A 15,684-nucleotide genomic window follows, 5' to 3' on the forward strand; every position below is an offset into this window, starting at 1 on the left:
GAGCACCTGCACATATGTGAGCGGCGAAACATGGAAGTAACGCGCTCCGTTACTTCCAGGTCGCTGCGGAGCGCAACCTGAAAATATTTAAGCTGAAGCGTATTCATCCCAAGGTATGACTGTACTAGGATAGAGAGCTGACTGCACCTGTGATTTTACAGTGGTACCTTGGGTTACATACGCTTCACGTTACATACGCTTCAGGTTACAGACTCCGCTAACCAAGAAATATTGCATCAGGTTAAGAACTTTGCTTCAGGATGAGAACAGAAATTGTGCTCCAGCGGCACGGCGGCAGCAGGAGGCCCCATTAGCTAAAGTGGTGCTTCAGGTTAAGAACAGTTTCAGGTTAACAACGGACCTCCAGAACGAATTAAGTACTTAACCCGAAGTACCACTTTATGATGCACAATTTTAATCAATGTGTGCCTCTTTCCACACACACAGAGCACAAATCTGTTAGGCCACATTCACTCCACATATCCAAAGCCCCATGAAACCACCTAAGATTTCAGGGAGCTTGTTTTGCTGGTTAAGGGTGCTGTGAGTTGTGACAATAAACTATTCTAGCTGGGAGCAAAATCTGTAGTGGCGGGGGGGGGGGGAGGGGCAATACGGGCTCTTCAAGGGTTAAAAGGAGCGATTATATTATGACAGAGGATTTCCTGGGGGAGGGGGGAAGCGTCACTTCCTCCTCCGTTTGTCACATTTGACAAGCTGCGAGGGAGGAGGAGATTCTGCAGCGCGGAAGACTGTGCTTTTTGCCAGGTAGGAAAAATAGGGATATATTTGGGGGGGGGGGAAGGGGGCTCCCAGGCCAGAGCAGCTCCTTTGCAGGAGAGAAGCCCCCTGGGAGAGGGCAGTTTTGCAAAGGGGCAGCGGTGGGAGGGCGCATGCGTGGGGTTGCCCCCCCAATTCAGCCCCCCAAGAGCTGCGATGAGTGCAAAAGGCTTTAAGGGGTGCAGGGGCGCCCCAGGAGGAGAGCAGGCGGGGGAAGAGGCAGTTTTAGGGTGGGCTAGAAACCCCCCCCTCCCTAAAAGGAAAGGAGGGGAAGAGGAGGAGGGAGACATTCATGTTTTGGGAAAAGAGGGGGGGAGGGCAGGGTCAGCTGGAAACTCATTTCAGCTCTACAAAGACATGGGCTCTTTTATCTTCGATGCCTTCCCTGTCTGGGGGGGTTCAGGAGGAAAGCCCCCAAGGAGGGCGCAGTCTCTCTGTATAGCAGACCAGCCCTAGGAAGGAACCAAGGTGTTGGGAGAGATGGAGGAGGGAAGACTTTAAGGATGGGAAGAGGAGAACCACTGGACATAAAATGTCATCAGTTTCTCACCACCAGCAACTGCTGCAGCAGAACTGGGGGCTCCAAGCGCACTGAGCTGCCTACACAGTCATACCCTTGCTCCACCTGGGCTACTATTGTCCACACGGACCGGCAGCAATTGCTCTTCCGGGTTTTCAGACGTGGTTTCTCAGCCCTGCCTGGGGACTGAATCTGGGGCTTCCTGCCTGCGGAAGAGATGCGCTGCCCTCGAACTGCAGCCCCTTCCCCTAAAGTGGGGATGGGGGAAAGGAAATAAATGTTTTTAATGGTGGTGGGAAGAAGATCCTCTTTCAGGCATGACTCCACTTTTCATGCATGGCTTCACAATCACCAGGAAAATGTCTTGGGCAGGAGTATCCCTGCAGGGCCTCTGAGGCTCTCTTTGCTTCTTCCTCCCTCCCAGGAACCTGCAGCTTCTGAGCTCTTCAATCCAAGCGAGGATGGAAGGAGGAAGATGGACGGTTGACCTGCTCAGGCTGTCTCCTGCCTCCCTCCAAGCAACCTCTGAGTGTTGCCTCCCAGGACCCTCAGAGACATCTCGTGAGTTCCTAGGAAGTGGAGATAGGGACTTGGGGGGATGGAGAGTGGAAGCAAGGAATAAGATAAAGGGGGGAGATTTTACTGTGGAGGCTGTGGGTGGGCCCCCGATATATTGGGAGGCATCCCCTCCGGCAGGAAAATCCCTGGAGGGGCTCTGAGGCCGCCTCGCTTCTCTCTCACCCCCAAAACCCTCAGCTTCTTTAAACTTCTGAGTCCTGCAAAATAGTTCCAAAGAAGCTGGATTTGTGGTCCTAGGAAGGACCTGAGCTGGGACTCCCCACCTCTGAGGCTGGGAGAGGTTGGCTCAGTTTCAGGGGGTTGGGGTGGAGAAGGAGAAGGAGAAATGGATGGGTGGGGGCTGGAGGAAAACCCTCCCTCAAGCAAGCAGAAAAGACAGGAGAACATAAAATGCAAGAAGGTCTTGACTTGGAGGAAGGCAGGGAAGAGGTTTTCTCCAAAGCCTCTCTCCTGGAGCATGTGCCAATATGTTTCTGGTTGCCAGAAGAGGAGGAATAGGCAGAGGATCTCTATATAGATATAAAAACAACTGAGTTCAATGGGATCTACATTCAGGTCATTACTGTGCCTCCCATGCCGTGAGGCCTGGGTGCAAGGCCCATTCCACCTGGGCAAGGGGGTGGAGCCCAGGCTCACCTTGAACAGCCGAAAGAGGCTCCTGGGAGGCCACTGGGACATTGCTGGAACAACTCTTGGGTTGGGGCAACTGGCTAAAATGCTTTAAAAGGTTCTGATTTTGGTTCCTTTGTTTTGTTTTCGTCGGGTTGGTGTTGGTTAATTGTTTAGTTGGGGGTCGGTGGTTATTTTAATTTGGGTATAGGTGTAAACATGTTGTTGTTATTATTGCTGCTATTCTTATTATTGGTTTGTTTGTTGCCAGTATAGGATATTTCTGTTTTCTTATGTTTGATGTTTTGTTCTGTTTTTATATATGCTCTTAGCCACACTGGGTGGCTGTGAGAAGCCCACCAGATTGGGGGATATAAATTTTTAATATATGCCGCATTTGGGCTTCTGCAGCGGCTGGAGAATATCTAGGGCAGAGGAATCCCTGCAGCTTCTCTGAGGCTCCTTTTACTCCTCCCTCCCTCCCTCCCTCCCTCCCAAGGAACCTGCAGCTTCTTTAAGCTTCTGAGCTCCTCAGGAAGGATGAAAGAGGCTGATCCTCTTTGACCCTCTTTCTGCTAACAACAACACCTTGAAGATCCCAGGCCCCAGGGAAATTAGACTGGCCTTGACTAGAGCCAGGGCCTTTTCAGCCGTGGCCCCGGCCTGGTGGACCACTCTCCCACAAGAGACCAGTACCTTGTGGGATTTGACATCTTTCCACAGGGCCTGCAAGATGGAGCTCTTCCGCCAGGCCTTTGGGCAGGATGCAGTTTGACTTACCATATTTTTCTCTCTATAACACGCAGATCTTTTCTCCTAAAAAGGAAGGGGAAATGTCTGTGCATGTTATTGAGCGAATGTGTGGTCCCTGGAGCCGAAAAATCAGGCAAAAATCAAATTGTGCAGTCACGGAGAAGGGAAACCTGAAAAGAGGAAGCTGCTGCTTTCCTGCATTATTGCCCACCCTTTTCTGTTTCGTTGCTGTGTTTGCTCAAACAGAACAAAGAGCAGGGAAAGCTCCTCCCCTCCAAGCAAGCAGAGGGGAAAGCAGAGTGTCGTTCCTTCCTCTCTGTGCTCCGTTCCTTCCTCTCTGTGCTCCGGTGCTGCTGAAAACATGCAGGTGGGGGGGGGGAGAGAGAGAGAGAGAGAGAGAGATGGCTGGCTTGGGTGCTTGGGTGGGGGGGAAACTTTTGCCTTCCTTTCCTCCCTCCCGTTATACCCCTCTCCTGCATTCTTAGCCAGCTGCTTCTCTGCACACCCCTCTCGTGCTCCTTGTCCCTTCTGTGTTTTTCCTTCCCTCCCCACTTAAAATGTGGTTACAAAGAATGGATCCACATGGATCCTCAGGATCTTTGCATTGGGTCACCCCAAATTCACCATCAGAGCACATAGCATGTCCATGGCTACAGCCTGCCCCCCAAAAAAATCACGCACCCACTGTTGCCTGGGGCTGCAATGGTGCAAAAATGTGGTTAAAAAGCATGGATCCACATGGATTCTCAGGATTTTTGCATTGGGTCACCCCAAATTTACCATCAGATCACATAGCATGTCCATGGCTACAGCCTGCTCCCCAAAAATCACGCACCCGCTGTTGCCTGGGGCTGCAATGGTGCAAAAATGTGGTTAAAAATATGGATCCACATGGATTCTCAGGATTTTTGCATTGGGTCACCCCAAATTCACCATCAGATCACATGTCTGTGGCCACAGCATGAAGCAAAGAGAGATCTGGTGAGTCTCAGGGAATGGAGATGGGGACCTGGGGAAATGTTGGGGTTGAGGAAGCCCCCCTGGCAAGAAAACGAGGAAGGCTAGCAGAGATAAAAGGTAGAAAGAAAGGACATGAATGTTTTTTAATGGTGACATGGCATAGTCAGAGTTTTGGGGCTGTTGTCTACCAGCTCGATCTGGTACACAGGCTAAGTCCCTACCTGCACACAGACTGTGGTACATGCCTTGGTTATCTCCTGCTTGGATTGCTACAATGCACTCTAGGTGGGGGTTCCTTTGAAGGTGACTCGGAAACTACAATTAATCCAGAAAGCAGCAGCTCAACTGGTGACTGGGAGCAGTTGCCAGGAGCATATAACACCGGTCTTAAAGGATCTACATTGGCTCAGAGTATGTTTCCAAGCACAATTCAAAGTGTTGGTGCTGACCTTTAAAGCTCTAAACGGCCTCGGCCCTGTAGACCTGAATGAGCATCTCCACCTCCATCCTTCTGCCCGGACAATGAGGTCCAACTCTAAGGGTCTTCTGCTGGTTTCGTCACAGTAAGAAGTGAAGTAGTGGAACCAGCCCTGTGGAACACCCTCCCGTCAGATGTCAAGGAGATAAAGAAGTACGTAGCTTTTAGAAGACATCTGAAGGCAGCCCTGTATTGGGAAGTTTTTAATGTTTGCTGTTTCCCCTTAATTTTAGCAGGTGATGACCAGGGCAATAATGGTTCTCGGGGCTCACCAGAAAGAAATAGGCATGAAGCGAAGAGAAGAAATGATAGCCCTTCATATGGCAAAACGTTCAAAGGTAAATCGAGCCTCAGCCCACACTGCAGAATCCACTCAGAGGAGATACTGTGTAAATGCTTGGTGTGTGGAAAGAGCTTCACTGACCGCTCAGGCCTAAAATCACATCAAAGAATTCACGCAGGACAGGAATCATACCAATGCCTAGAATGTGGAAAGAGTTTCAAGCGCCACTCAAACCTTACAACACATCAGGTAGTCCACAGCAGGGAGAAACCACATAGGTGCTCTGAGTGTGGAAAGAGCTTCAGTCGCAGGAGAAACCTTACAGAACATCAAAAACTTCACACAGGGGAGAAACCGTATACCTGTTTGGACTGTGGAAAGACCTTCCGTCACAGCGCAAGCCTTGCTTCGCATCAAAAAACCCACACAGGGGAGAAGCCGTATAAATGTTTGGAGTGCGAAATGAGCTTCACTCACAGCTCAAGTCTTATATCGCACCAAAGAATTCACACAGGAGAGAAATCTTATAAATGTACAGAGTGCGGAAGGAGCTTTGCTCACAGTGCTACCCTTACTTCACATAAGAGAACCCACACAGGGGACAAACCATATAAATGCTTGGAATGTGGAAAGAGCTTCAGCCAGAGTTCACACCTTAGTTCACACAAGAGAACTCACACTGGTGAGAAGCCGTATAAATGCTTTGAGTGTGGGAAGAGCTTCAGTCAGAGTTCACACCTTACTGTGCATGAGCGAATCCATACAGGGGAAAAACCATATAAATGTGTGACATGTGGAAAGAGCTTTAGTACCTGCACATACCTTGTTTGCCATCGCAGAATCCATACAGGAGAGAAGCCATATAAGTGCTTTGAGTGTGGAAAGAGCTTCAGTCAGGTTACAAGCCTTCATATACATCAAAAAATTCACAGAGGTGAAAAACTGTATGCATGTTTTGAGTGTGAAAAGAGCTTCACTCAAAGCTCAAGCCTTGAACGTCATCAAAGAATTCACACAGGGGTGAAACCATATACCTGTTTTGAGTGTGGAAAGAACTTCATTCACAGCACAAGCCTTACATATCATCAAAGAATTCACACGGGAGAAACCATATAAATGGACTGTGGAAAGAGATTTGCACAGGGATCTAAGCTTACTTCTCATAAAAGAACTCACATGGGATAAACCATATATATGCTTGGAGTGTGGGATTTCACAACTCATTTTGCATAAGCGAATCAAGAGGAAAGAAATATTGAGATGCTTGTAATGCGGAAAGCATTTTAATTAGAGCACCGCTGTTGCTAAACTTCATGGAATTCATACAATAATTCCAATGGGAGAAATGGTACACCTGCTGTCACGAAGGTGCCGTCAACTACAGGGCTGGCTGGCTGGCTGCCTGCCTGGTGAAATCAGTGGTGCTGTGAGCTTCTTTTGCTTCTTTCATTTAAATCAACAAAAACACACAGAAACATGGAATGTATGTCCTCAAAAACCTGAGCTGTTGCCTAGAGTGAGTGTTCCTGCCCGCAGCAATTACTTCCTGGCCTTGAGTCCCTTCCTGTTGTGTACGGGGGCCGCTAATGGAAAATCTCTGTCTCTGTTTGGCTTTCTGCTCTGTGAGATGAAGGGCACGCCTGGTTGTAGGGGAAGGAGGGGACTCCAGTATACTAGAGACATCGTGTCGCTTGGCTGCTGTGATATTTCTTTTTTTTAAAAAAAGTAATCTTTATTAAAGTTTCAAAAGGTTACAAATAACAAAACAGAAAAACAAAAGAGAACACAAAAAACAACAAAAAAGATTCCACCTTTTAGATCTCATTTTCAATAACTTCTTTTCATGACTTCCCCACGCCTCCCCTTATTGTATTCCAACTCCAGTTGTTTGTTCAAACAAGTTTTTGTCCTTAATGTCCTAATCATAAATTGTTAATTTGCTTAACCATGATTTGTTAATATGATTCTGTAATAAATTTATGCCTTATCATTATTATCCTTATCCTTAGTTTAGTTTATCCAACAATTTTTAAAATATATACCTTAATCATATATGAAAAAAACAAACAAGAAATATAAAAACAAGAAAAAAGATACCTTTCCTAATGTTGTCCTTAATTCCCATCCACGGATTCCCCTTTCTTATAATAATAAAAAACATATAATTTTTACACTGCATAATGAGAATCAGGCCGCCTTTGGACTTCTAAACCCCCACCCTTCTCTCCCCGGTTTCAGTCCCAAACCAAAGTCCAGTTAGTCCATCTTTTTAGCCTGGTGATCTTATGTCCGAGGCTCTCAAATCTCTCTCAGTCCCTTTCAGCTGGCTTCTTCGAAAGTCTCTCATGCTAAACATCCAGGGTCGAAAAGGTACCTTCTCAGTGTTGACCATGCTTCTTCCAGCCATGCCTACTTGTTTAAAGATGGAGCTCCAACTCTGCTTCTTGAATTTGTATATCCCAAATGGTCCCACTTTCACCTTGGTCGAATTAGAGTTCATCTTAGCAGGTCTCCGGCTCTCTTTTATCTTCTGTGGCATTTCAGCCACCCCTTCTTTCTGCTCCTCCTGTTCAGCAGGTGTCTTTTCCTCCTCTTCAATTTTTGGTTTCTTTTCTTGTCCAGCTGCCTGTGTTTTGAGCATCAAGTCCCTTTCCAACTCAATAGGTATATTTTCTGTTAACTTCGGTTTTGTGGGGCTTGTACACAAAACATGGCCTCGCTCGCTCGTCTCTCGCAGCTTTCCCACGAGAAAGATAAGCTCTTGCAAGTCAGCTCGTATTTCCCGACCTAGTTCCATTCTTGTAATGTCCAAGAATCCCCTCTAGAGGGATTCTAGTTACTTTGTGTTCTTTTCCCTTCCGATCCAAAAGTCAGATTTGTTTGTATCAATCTTTCTTTACTTTCAATATTTTGTAACAATATAACCGGTTAAAATTTAAGCTTTCAGTTTTTCCCAACTTTGACAGCTAGTTTGACAGCTGTCAAAAGTTTTCTGTAAATCCTCAGCAGGCTCTTTTCACGGGTTACTCCCGGGCTTGAGAAAGATGGTACTTGATCCAAACAAATAAACTCTTGTCCTCCAGCACACTAGCTTAGTCCTTTAAATCCGTGGAATTTATATTTTTTATCCAATCACAACAGTTCTTCTCGCAACCTTAGATGACAGATCCTTGCTTTAAGCTGTTTACAATAGGGGGGAGACGGACTTCCTTTTTTCCCCCACCTCCCCCGCTCGTACCAAATCCAAAACTGAATTATTTATAGTCCAATTTCCAAGTTACTCACGGGTTGTTGCTCTTGATTTTAAGTCCAAATTTTGGCAGGAAGAAGTCAGCGCTCCCCGACAAACGGCATGCGGCTACGCTCGGCAGGGGAAGCAGAAGACTCACAGCACCACGCCGCTCCCCGGCACCCGTTCCGTAGCCTTTAAAAAGGCTACTTCACGAGTCGGGAGGGCGCTAACTGTGCCAGCCGAGTCACCATGTCCATGGGCTCCGTGCCCGTGGTTTTTTAGGGTCCCCGTATCGCCGGCACGGCAAGACCCAGCCCCCTGTCAAGCCGATTCCCTCCAGAGCTCGGAGGGAATCCGCCATTAGTCGATCGCGCTAACCCGGAAGACTGGCTGCTGTGATATTTCTAACGCAACAGGCTCCTGTCTCTGTTCAGGGCTGGAGCACCTGCTATCTTGCTCCTGTTGATCCACTATTTCCCAGCTCCTTCCTTCTGCGGTGTGTCCCATCTCAAACCACCGCAATTCTAGGTCCATACTCCCTTCCTCTTCCCCTTCTCTGAAGCCTATTGGAGTGGCATCTCCACCACTCTTGCTCATCTCATCTTTGAAAACAGACCAAAGGATGGCCTAATATGGTCACACTCTTATCTAAGGAAGCATGTTGTGTGGAAAGGCAGGGACAGGTCTGAGCATCATGTACTGCTTCTGAACTCCTGCAGGTTTCTGGCTGGTGCTTTTGGGTACAAGATGGTGCCATCCATGGACCTTGGGTCAGATCCTGCAAAACAGTTATTGAAAGCGGACCAGGATTCATTGCTTTTGTTTTGTAGCAGTTGGGTAATTTGATTGTAGTTGGTAATGAGGCATTTCCCTTCTTTCCTCCAGGGGTGTCCCACCTTTTCCTTGTAACTTCTAGATGAATTAAAGCATTATATTTGAGCATTATCGTGGGGGTCAGAGTAATACATTTTGTTACTGTGTGCTGTTGTAATTACCTTTCACTGGAAAGGTGGAATATAATCAGGTATACCTATAAATGCACATGCACAAAAACACATGCATACTCAGAAATAATAAAATTCCTTGCTTATAAACCACTGCAGGAGGAAGCAACGCCTTGAAGCAACATTCCAACATATTGTTAGTTACAAGCAGGCCAACTAATTCAGATTAACACCATCAGCTTCTGTCCATCTTTATAGAATAAGTAAAAATGCTATATTCTTAACCATATTGGATTATCTTTTTTAAAAAAAGGGAAGGGGGAAATTGAGTTCCCCTAAGTGTTTTCATTTTGAAAATCTTAACGCACTTCTAGTCATGCAAATTCTTCATAGCTTTCCTGAAAGCTCTAATGGAAACTTTTGGAACAGGGCAGAATTAAAGCAGTAAACAGCTCCATTTTAGGAAGAAAGTGAAGAAAACTGCCTTTTAAAAAAATACAGTGGTACCTCAGGTTACAGACGCTTCAGATTACAGATTCTGCTAAGTCAGAAATTAAAGGAAAGTCCTCCTTCTGAATATAACTACTGCATTCTGGGGAAGCATTTCTTCTTTTCTCTTGCATTCTGGGAAGTCTTGCTTGTAGGATTTTCTCTGCTTTTACACACACACTGCACAACCTGTTCCTGTTCCAAAGACCAAGACATTCCCTCATTTCTTTACACTGACACTATGACCTGTTCTTAATGCACAGCTGACCACATCTACGGAATTCACTTATTATTATATTCTTTCATGTTATGATCAATCATTAGTAATTGTTTTAGTCATGTTATATTAATCTTTAGTTATAATTTAATTAGGAGGTTTCATGCCTGTCTAGTTCCAGTTTAGTTTCTCAGCCTTTAATCTATAAGTGATTAATGATCACATGTAATTCACGCCTTGTCCAACCTTGTACTTACGTTAACCAATCAGCAACAGGTTGCTTTGTATTTGTATCAACCAATCAGCCACAAGCACACCTGTGGCAATGTTTTGTAATATTCAATAAAGGAGAGTTCCCGGGGCTCGCCCCGGCCGACGCCTCTCTCACATGACACCGGCTACTCGTCTGTCGTTATTCCAGCCCAACAAGAAATAGTACCTCAGGTTAAGAACTTAGCTTCAGGATGAGAACAGAAATCGTGTGGCGGCGGCAGCGGGAGGCCCCATTAGCTAAAGTGGTACCTCAGGTTAAGAACAGTTTCAGGTTAAGAACGGACCTTTGGAACAAATTAAGTACTTAACCTGAGGTACCACTGTAGAAGACATTGCAATTATTCAGCCTGGAACTTGCCAGAGCCTGGAGTTCAGTTGCCAAGTCATCTCTGTCCCGAAGGGGGCATAGCTGGCAAACCTGCAGAGGTGAGAAAAGCCATGGGGGGCGACCAGTGGGAGTGGAGAGGAGCCCCTCCGAAGTTTTGGAGGGAAGATCTTGAGAGGCCAGGGGCTGAGCTGGATTGGAAAGCAGTAAATAAAATGGAAACCTTTCTTTTAAATAAAAGCATACATGTGCTAGGAACTCCACAAGAGCTGAGCTATTGTTTAGAATAGAACAGAATGAATTGTAAGAATACAATTTAAGAACCTATTTATACTGGCTCTTCAAGGGTTAAAGGCAGCGATTATATTGCTAGAGAGGACTTCCTGGGGAAGAGGGGAAGCGTCACTTCCTACCTTTGTTACATTTGAAAAGCTGCGAGGGAGGAGATTCTGCAGCGCGGAAGACGGTGCCTTTTGCAAGGTAGGAAGAAAGAGGGATATATGGGGGGGGGCGGAGGGGGCTCCCGTGCCAGAGCAGGAGAGAAGCCCTCCGGGAGAGGAGCATGCATGGGGTTGCACCCCACATTTGAGCCCCGAAAGAGCTGTGGGGAGAGCAAAGGACCTCGAGGGCTGCAGGGGCGCCCCAGGAGGAGAGCAAGGCAAGAAGGCGAGGCGGGGGGGGGGAGAGGGAGTTTTAGGGTGGGGTAGGAGACCCCACAAAGGAAAGGGGGCAGGATGGCTCTGGGGAGAGGAGGAAGGAGGCCTGGATGTTTTGGAGAGAAAGGGGTCGAGTAGAGAGGGCAGGATTAGACCAAAGGGGGGGGGGTCTTGGATCGGGGACTTTCTGCCAGTTTAGGAGATGCTCCGCTCTTGAGCTGCAGCCCCTTCCCCTAAAGTGGGGCTGGGGGAGGAGGTGGAATGGAGGGAGGCAGCCAGGTCACAGCTCCAGGCTGGCAGAGAGAGAAGGAAGCCAAAAAAGGAATGTTTTGAATGGTGGTGGGAAGAAGATCCTCTTTCAGGCATGACTCCACTTTCCTCGCATGGTGGGGTTCAGGAGGGGGGACACTCCTCTTTTATCACGGGAGCTCCACACCTAGGCAGGCTTATCATTCACCAGGAAAATATCTTGGGCGGGAAAATGCCTGCAGGGCCTCTGAGGCTGCCTTTGCTTCTTCCTCCCTCCCAAGAACCTGCCGCTTCTGAGCTCCCCAGGAAGGATGGAAGAGGCCGGTCCTGCGATCCTAGCGAGGATGGAAGGAGGAAGGTGGACGGTTGACCTGGTCAGGTTGTCTCCTGCATTCCTCCCAACGACCTCCAAGCTTTCTCTCCCAGGACCCTCAGAGAGATCTGGTGAGTGGCAGGGAATGGAGATGGGGACCTTGGGAGATGTGGGGGATGAAGAAGCTCCCCTGGCAAGAAAACAAGGAAGGCTGCAGGGCCAGAGCTCTGGACTGGCAGAGATAAAAGGTAAAAACAAAGGAAAGGAATGACTTAATGGTGATGTGTATGTGAAGAAGTGTGCATGCACATGAAAGCTCATACCAAGAACTAACTTAGTTGGTCTTTAAGGTGCTACTGGAAGGAATTTTTTTATTTTTAATGGTGATGTGTAGAAGATTCATTTTCACGCGTGACACCTCTCTTCTCTGGTGGGGGATCAGGAGGAAGACACCCCACTTTTACCATGGAAACTGTGACTGGGAGCTCCACGCATAATGAGGCTTTTCCTTGAGACACCCCCCCAGTCCTTCCTTCCCTTCTGCAAGTCCCATTTCCACCTGGCCTAGGGGGCGGAGCCCAGACTCACCTTGAACAGCCTAAAGAGGCTCCTGGGAGGCCACTGGGACATTGCTGGAACATCTCTTGGGTTGGGGGCAAATGACAAAAAAGATTTATAATGTTAAAAACAGTTCTCGTTTTGGTTCCTCTGTTTTGTTTTCGTTGAGTTGGTGTTGGTTAAATGTTTATTTGGGGTTAGTGGTTATTTTAATTTGGGTATAACTGTAAACCGTTTATTACTGCTATTGTTATTGTTGTTGGTTTGTTTGTTGCCTGTATAGGATATTTCTTTTTTTTCTGTTTGATGTTTTGTTCTGTTTTTATATATGCTCTTAGCCACACTGGGTGGCTGTGAGAAGCCCACCAGATTGGGGGATATAAATTTTACATATATGCCCCATTTGGGCTTCTGCAGGGGCAGGAGAATATCAAGGGCAGAGGAATCCCTGCAGCTTCTTTGAGGCTCCTTTTACTCCTCCCTCCCACCCAAGGAACCTGCAGCTTGTTTAGGCTTCTGAGCTCCTCAGGAAGGATGAAAGAGACTGATCCTCTTTCACCCTATTTCTGCTAATAACAACCCCTTGAAGATCCTGGGCCCCAGGGAAATTAGACTGGCCTTGACTAGAGCCAGGGCCTTTTCAGCCGTGGCCCCGGCCTGGTGGACCTCTCTCCCACAAGAGACCAGTACCTTGTGGGATTTGACATCTTTCCGCAGGGCCTGCAAGACGGAGCTGTTCCGCCAGGCCTTTCGGCAGGATGCAGTTTGACTTACTTTCCTTTGTATAAAACAAGCCCGAAGGAGGCCCCCAACCTGCTCACAGGTCCTTGTATGATCAGTGGAAACAGTTGGTCCTGGCAAGTATTAACCACTCTGAATTCCAACATGATAATTCCCAACTGCTTAGATTTTAACTTGTCTGAATTAATTTTAAGATGTATTTTAATTAATTGATGTCTGTTTTTATGCATATTGTGTTGTTTTTATGATGCTAGCCACTCTGGGCCCTGCCTCGGCCGGAGAAGGCAGGATACAAAAATTATTATTGTTATTGTTGTTGTTGTTGTTGTTATTATTATTATTATTATTCTCCTGCAGACCTAGCAAGGATGGACGGGGGAAGATGGACAGTTGACCTGGTCAGGCTGTCTCACACCACCTCTGACTGTTCTCTCCCAGGACCCTCAGAGAGATCTGGTGAGTCTCAGGGAATGGAGATGGGGACCTGGGGAAATGTTGGGGTTGAGGAAGCCCCCCTGGCAAGAAAACGAGGAAGGCTAGCAGAGATAAAAGGTAGAAAGAAAGGACATGAATGTTTTTTAATGGTGGCATGGGCATAGTCAGAGTTTTGGGGCTGTTATCTACCAGCTCCATCTGGTACACAGGCTAAGTCCCTACCTGCACACAGACTGTGATACATGCTATGGTTATCTCCCGCTTGGATCGCTACAATGCGCTCTAGGTGGGGCTGCCTTTGAAGGTGACTCGGAAACTACAATTAACCCAGAAAGCAGCAGCTCAACTGGCGACTGGGAGCAGTTGCCAGGAGCTTATAACACCGGTCTTAAAGGATCTACATTGGCTCAGAGTATGTTTCCAAGCACAATTCAAAGTGTTGGTGCTGACCTTTAAAGCTCTAAACAGCCTCGGCCCTGTAGACCAGAACGAGCATCTCCACCTCCTTTGTTCTGCCCGGACACTGAGGTCCAACTCTGAGGGTCTTCTGCTGGTTTCGTCACAGTAAGAAGTGAAGTAGTGGAACCAGCCCTGTGGAACACCCTCCCTTCAGATGTCAAGGAGATAAAGAACCACGTAGCTTTTAGAAGACATCTGAAGGCAGCCCTGTATTGGGAAGTTTTTAATGTTTGCTGTTTTCCCTTAATTTTAGCAGGTGATGACCAGGGCAATAATGGTTCTCGGGGCTCATCAGAAAGAAATAAGCATGAAGCGAAGAGAACAAATGATAGCCCTTTGTGTGGCAAAACGTTCAAAGGTAAATCGAGCCTCAGCCCACACTGCAGAATCCACTCAGAGGAGATACTGTGTAAATGCTTGGTGTGTGGAAAGAGCTTCAGTGACAGCTCAGGCCTAAAATCACATGAAAGAATTCACGCAGGACAGGAATCATACCAATGCCTAGAATGTGGAAAGAGTTTCAAGTGCCACTCAAACCTTAAAAGACATCAGGAAGTCCACAGCAGGGAGAAACCACATAGGTGCTCTGAGTGTGGAAAGAGCTTCGGTCGCAGGAGAACCCTTACAGAACATCAAAAACTTCACACAGGGGAGAAACCGTATACCTGTTTTGAGTGTGGAAAAAGCTTCACTTGCAGCTCAGGCCTTGTGTATCATCAAAAAATTCATACAGGGGAGAAACCGTATACCTGTTTTGAATGTGGAAAGAGCTTCTCTCATAGCCAAGGTCTTCTTGTTCATCAAAAAATCCACACAGGAGAGAAGCCGTATAAATGTTTGGAGTGCGGAATGAGCTTTGGTTACAACTCAAATCTTACAATACATCAAAGAATTCACACTGGGGAGAAATCTTATAAATGTTCGGAGTGCGGAAGGAGCTTTGCTCACAGTGCTAGCTTTACTTCACATAAGAGAACCCACACAGGGGAGAAACCATATAAATGCTTGGAATGTGGAAAGACCTTCAGTCAGAGTTCACACCTTAGTTCACATAAGAGAACTCACACTGGTGAGAAGCCGTATAAATGCTTTGAGTGTGGGAAGAGCTTCAGTCAGAGTTCACACCGTACTGTGCATGAGCGAATCCATACAGGGGAAAAACCATATATATGTGTGACATGTGGAAAGAGCTTTAGTGATTCCACATACCTTGTTAGCCATCACAAAATCCATACAGGAGAGAAGCCATATAAGTGCTTTGAGTGTGGAAAGAGCTTCGCTCAAAGCTCAAGCCTTCAGATACATCAAAAAATTCACAGAGGTGAAAAACCGTATGCATGTTTTGAGTGTGGAAAGAGCTTCACTCAAAGCTCAAGCCTTAGATCTCATCAAAGAGTTCACACAGGGGTGAAACCATATATATGTTTGGAGTGTGGAAAGAGATTTGCACATGGATATGGCCTTACTTCTCATAAAAGAACACACACAGGGGAGAAACCATATAAATGTTTGGAGTGTGGAAAGAGATTTGCTCACAGTGCTAACCTTACTTCTCATAAAAGAACTCACATGGGATAAACCATATATATACTTGGAATGTGGGAAAAGATTTGGTCAGATTTCACGACTCATTTTGCATAAGCGAATCAAGAGGGGGGAAGTATTTAGATTCTTATAAAGAGGAAAGCAGTTTAATTAGAGCACCGCTAATTTGGAAGATATAGGTTTATTGGATTTGGAGGGACATAATAACCGTTGGGGTTAGCACGCTTTATTGAATTTATGGGAAGGCAAAAATACACAGATTTCTCAAATCATATTATAAGGAGAT

General features: G+C 46.7%; 1 protein-coding gene across 1 annotated transcript in view; it reads left to right on the forward strand.

The window, feature by feature from the left end:
- The first annotated feature begins 703 nt into the window (after positions 1–703).
- The window catches only part of LOC308580479 (uncharacterized protein), a 72,623-nt gene continuing 57,642 nt past the window's right edge, over positions 704–15,684 (forward strand). Inside the window, exons 1-3 of the mRNA XM_081182184.1 lie at positions 704–768; positions 1,725–1,861; positions 13,317–13,415. Coding sequence (XP_081038310.1) covers positions 1,762–1,861; positions 13,317–13,415 — 199 coding nt within the window. The 5' untranslated portion in view covers positions 704–768; positions 1,725–1,761. The remainder of the gene's footprint in view (positions 769–1,724; positions 1,862–13,316; positions 13,416–15,684) is intronic.

The sequence above is a fragment of the Podarcis bocagei genome (assembly GCF_964188305.1).
Source record: "Podarcis bocagei genome assembly, chromosome: 2".
In the NCBI taxonomy this organism is placed as follows: domain Eukaryota; kingdom Metazoa; phylum Chordata; class Lepidosauria; order Squamata; family Lacertidae; genus Podarcis; species Podarcis bocagei.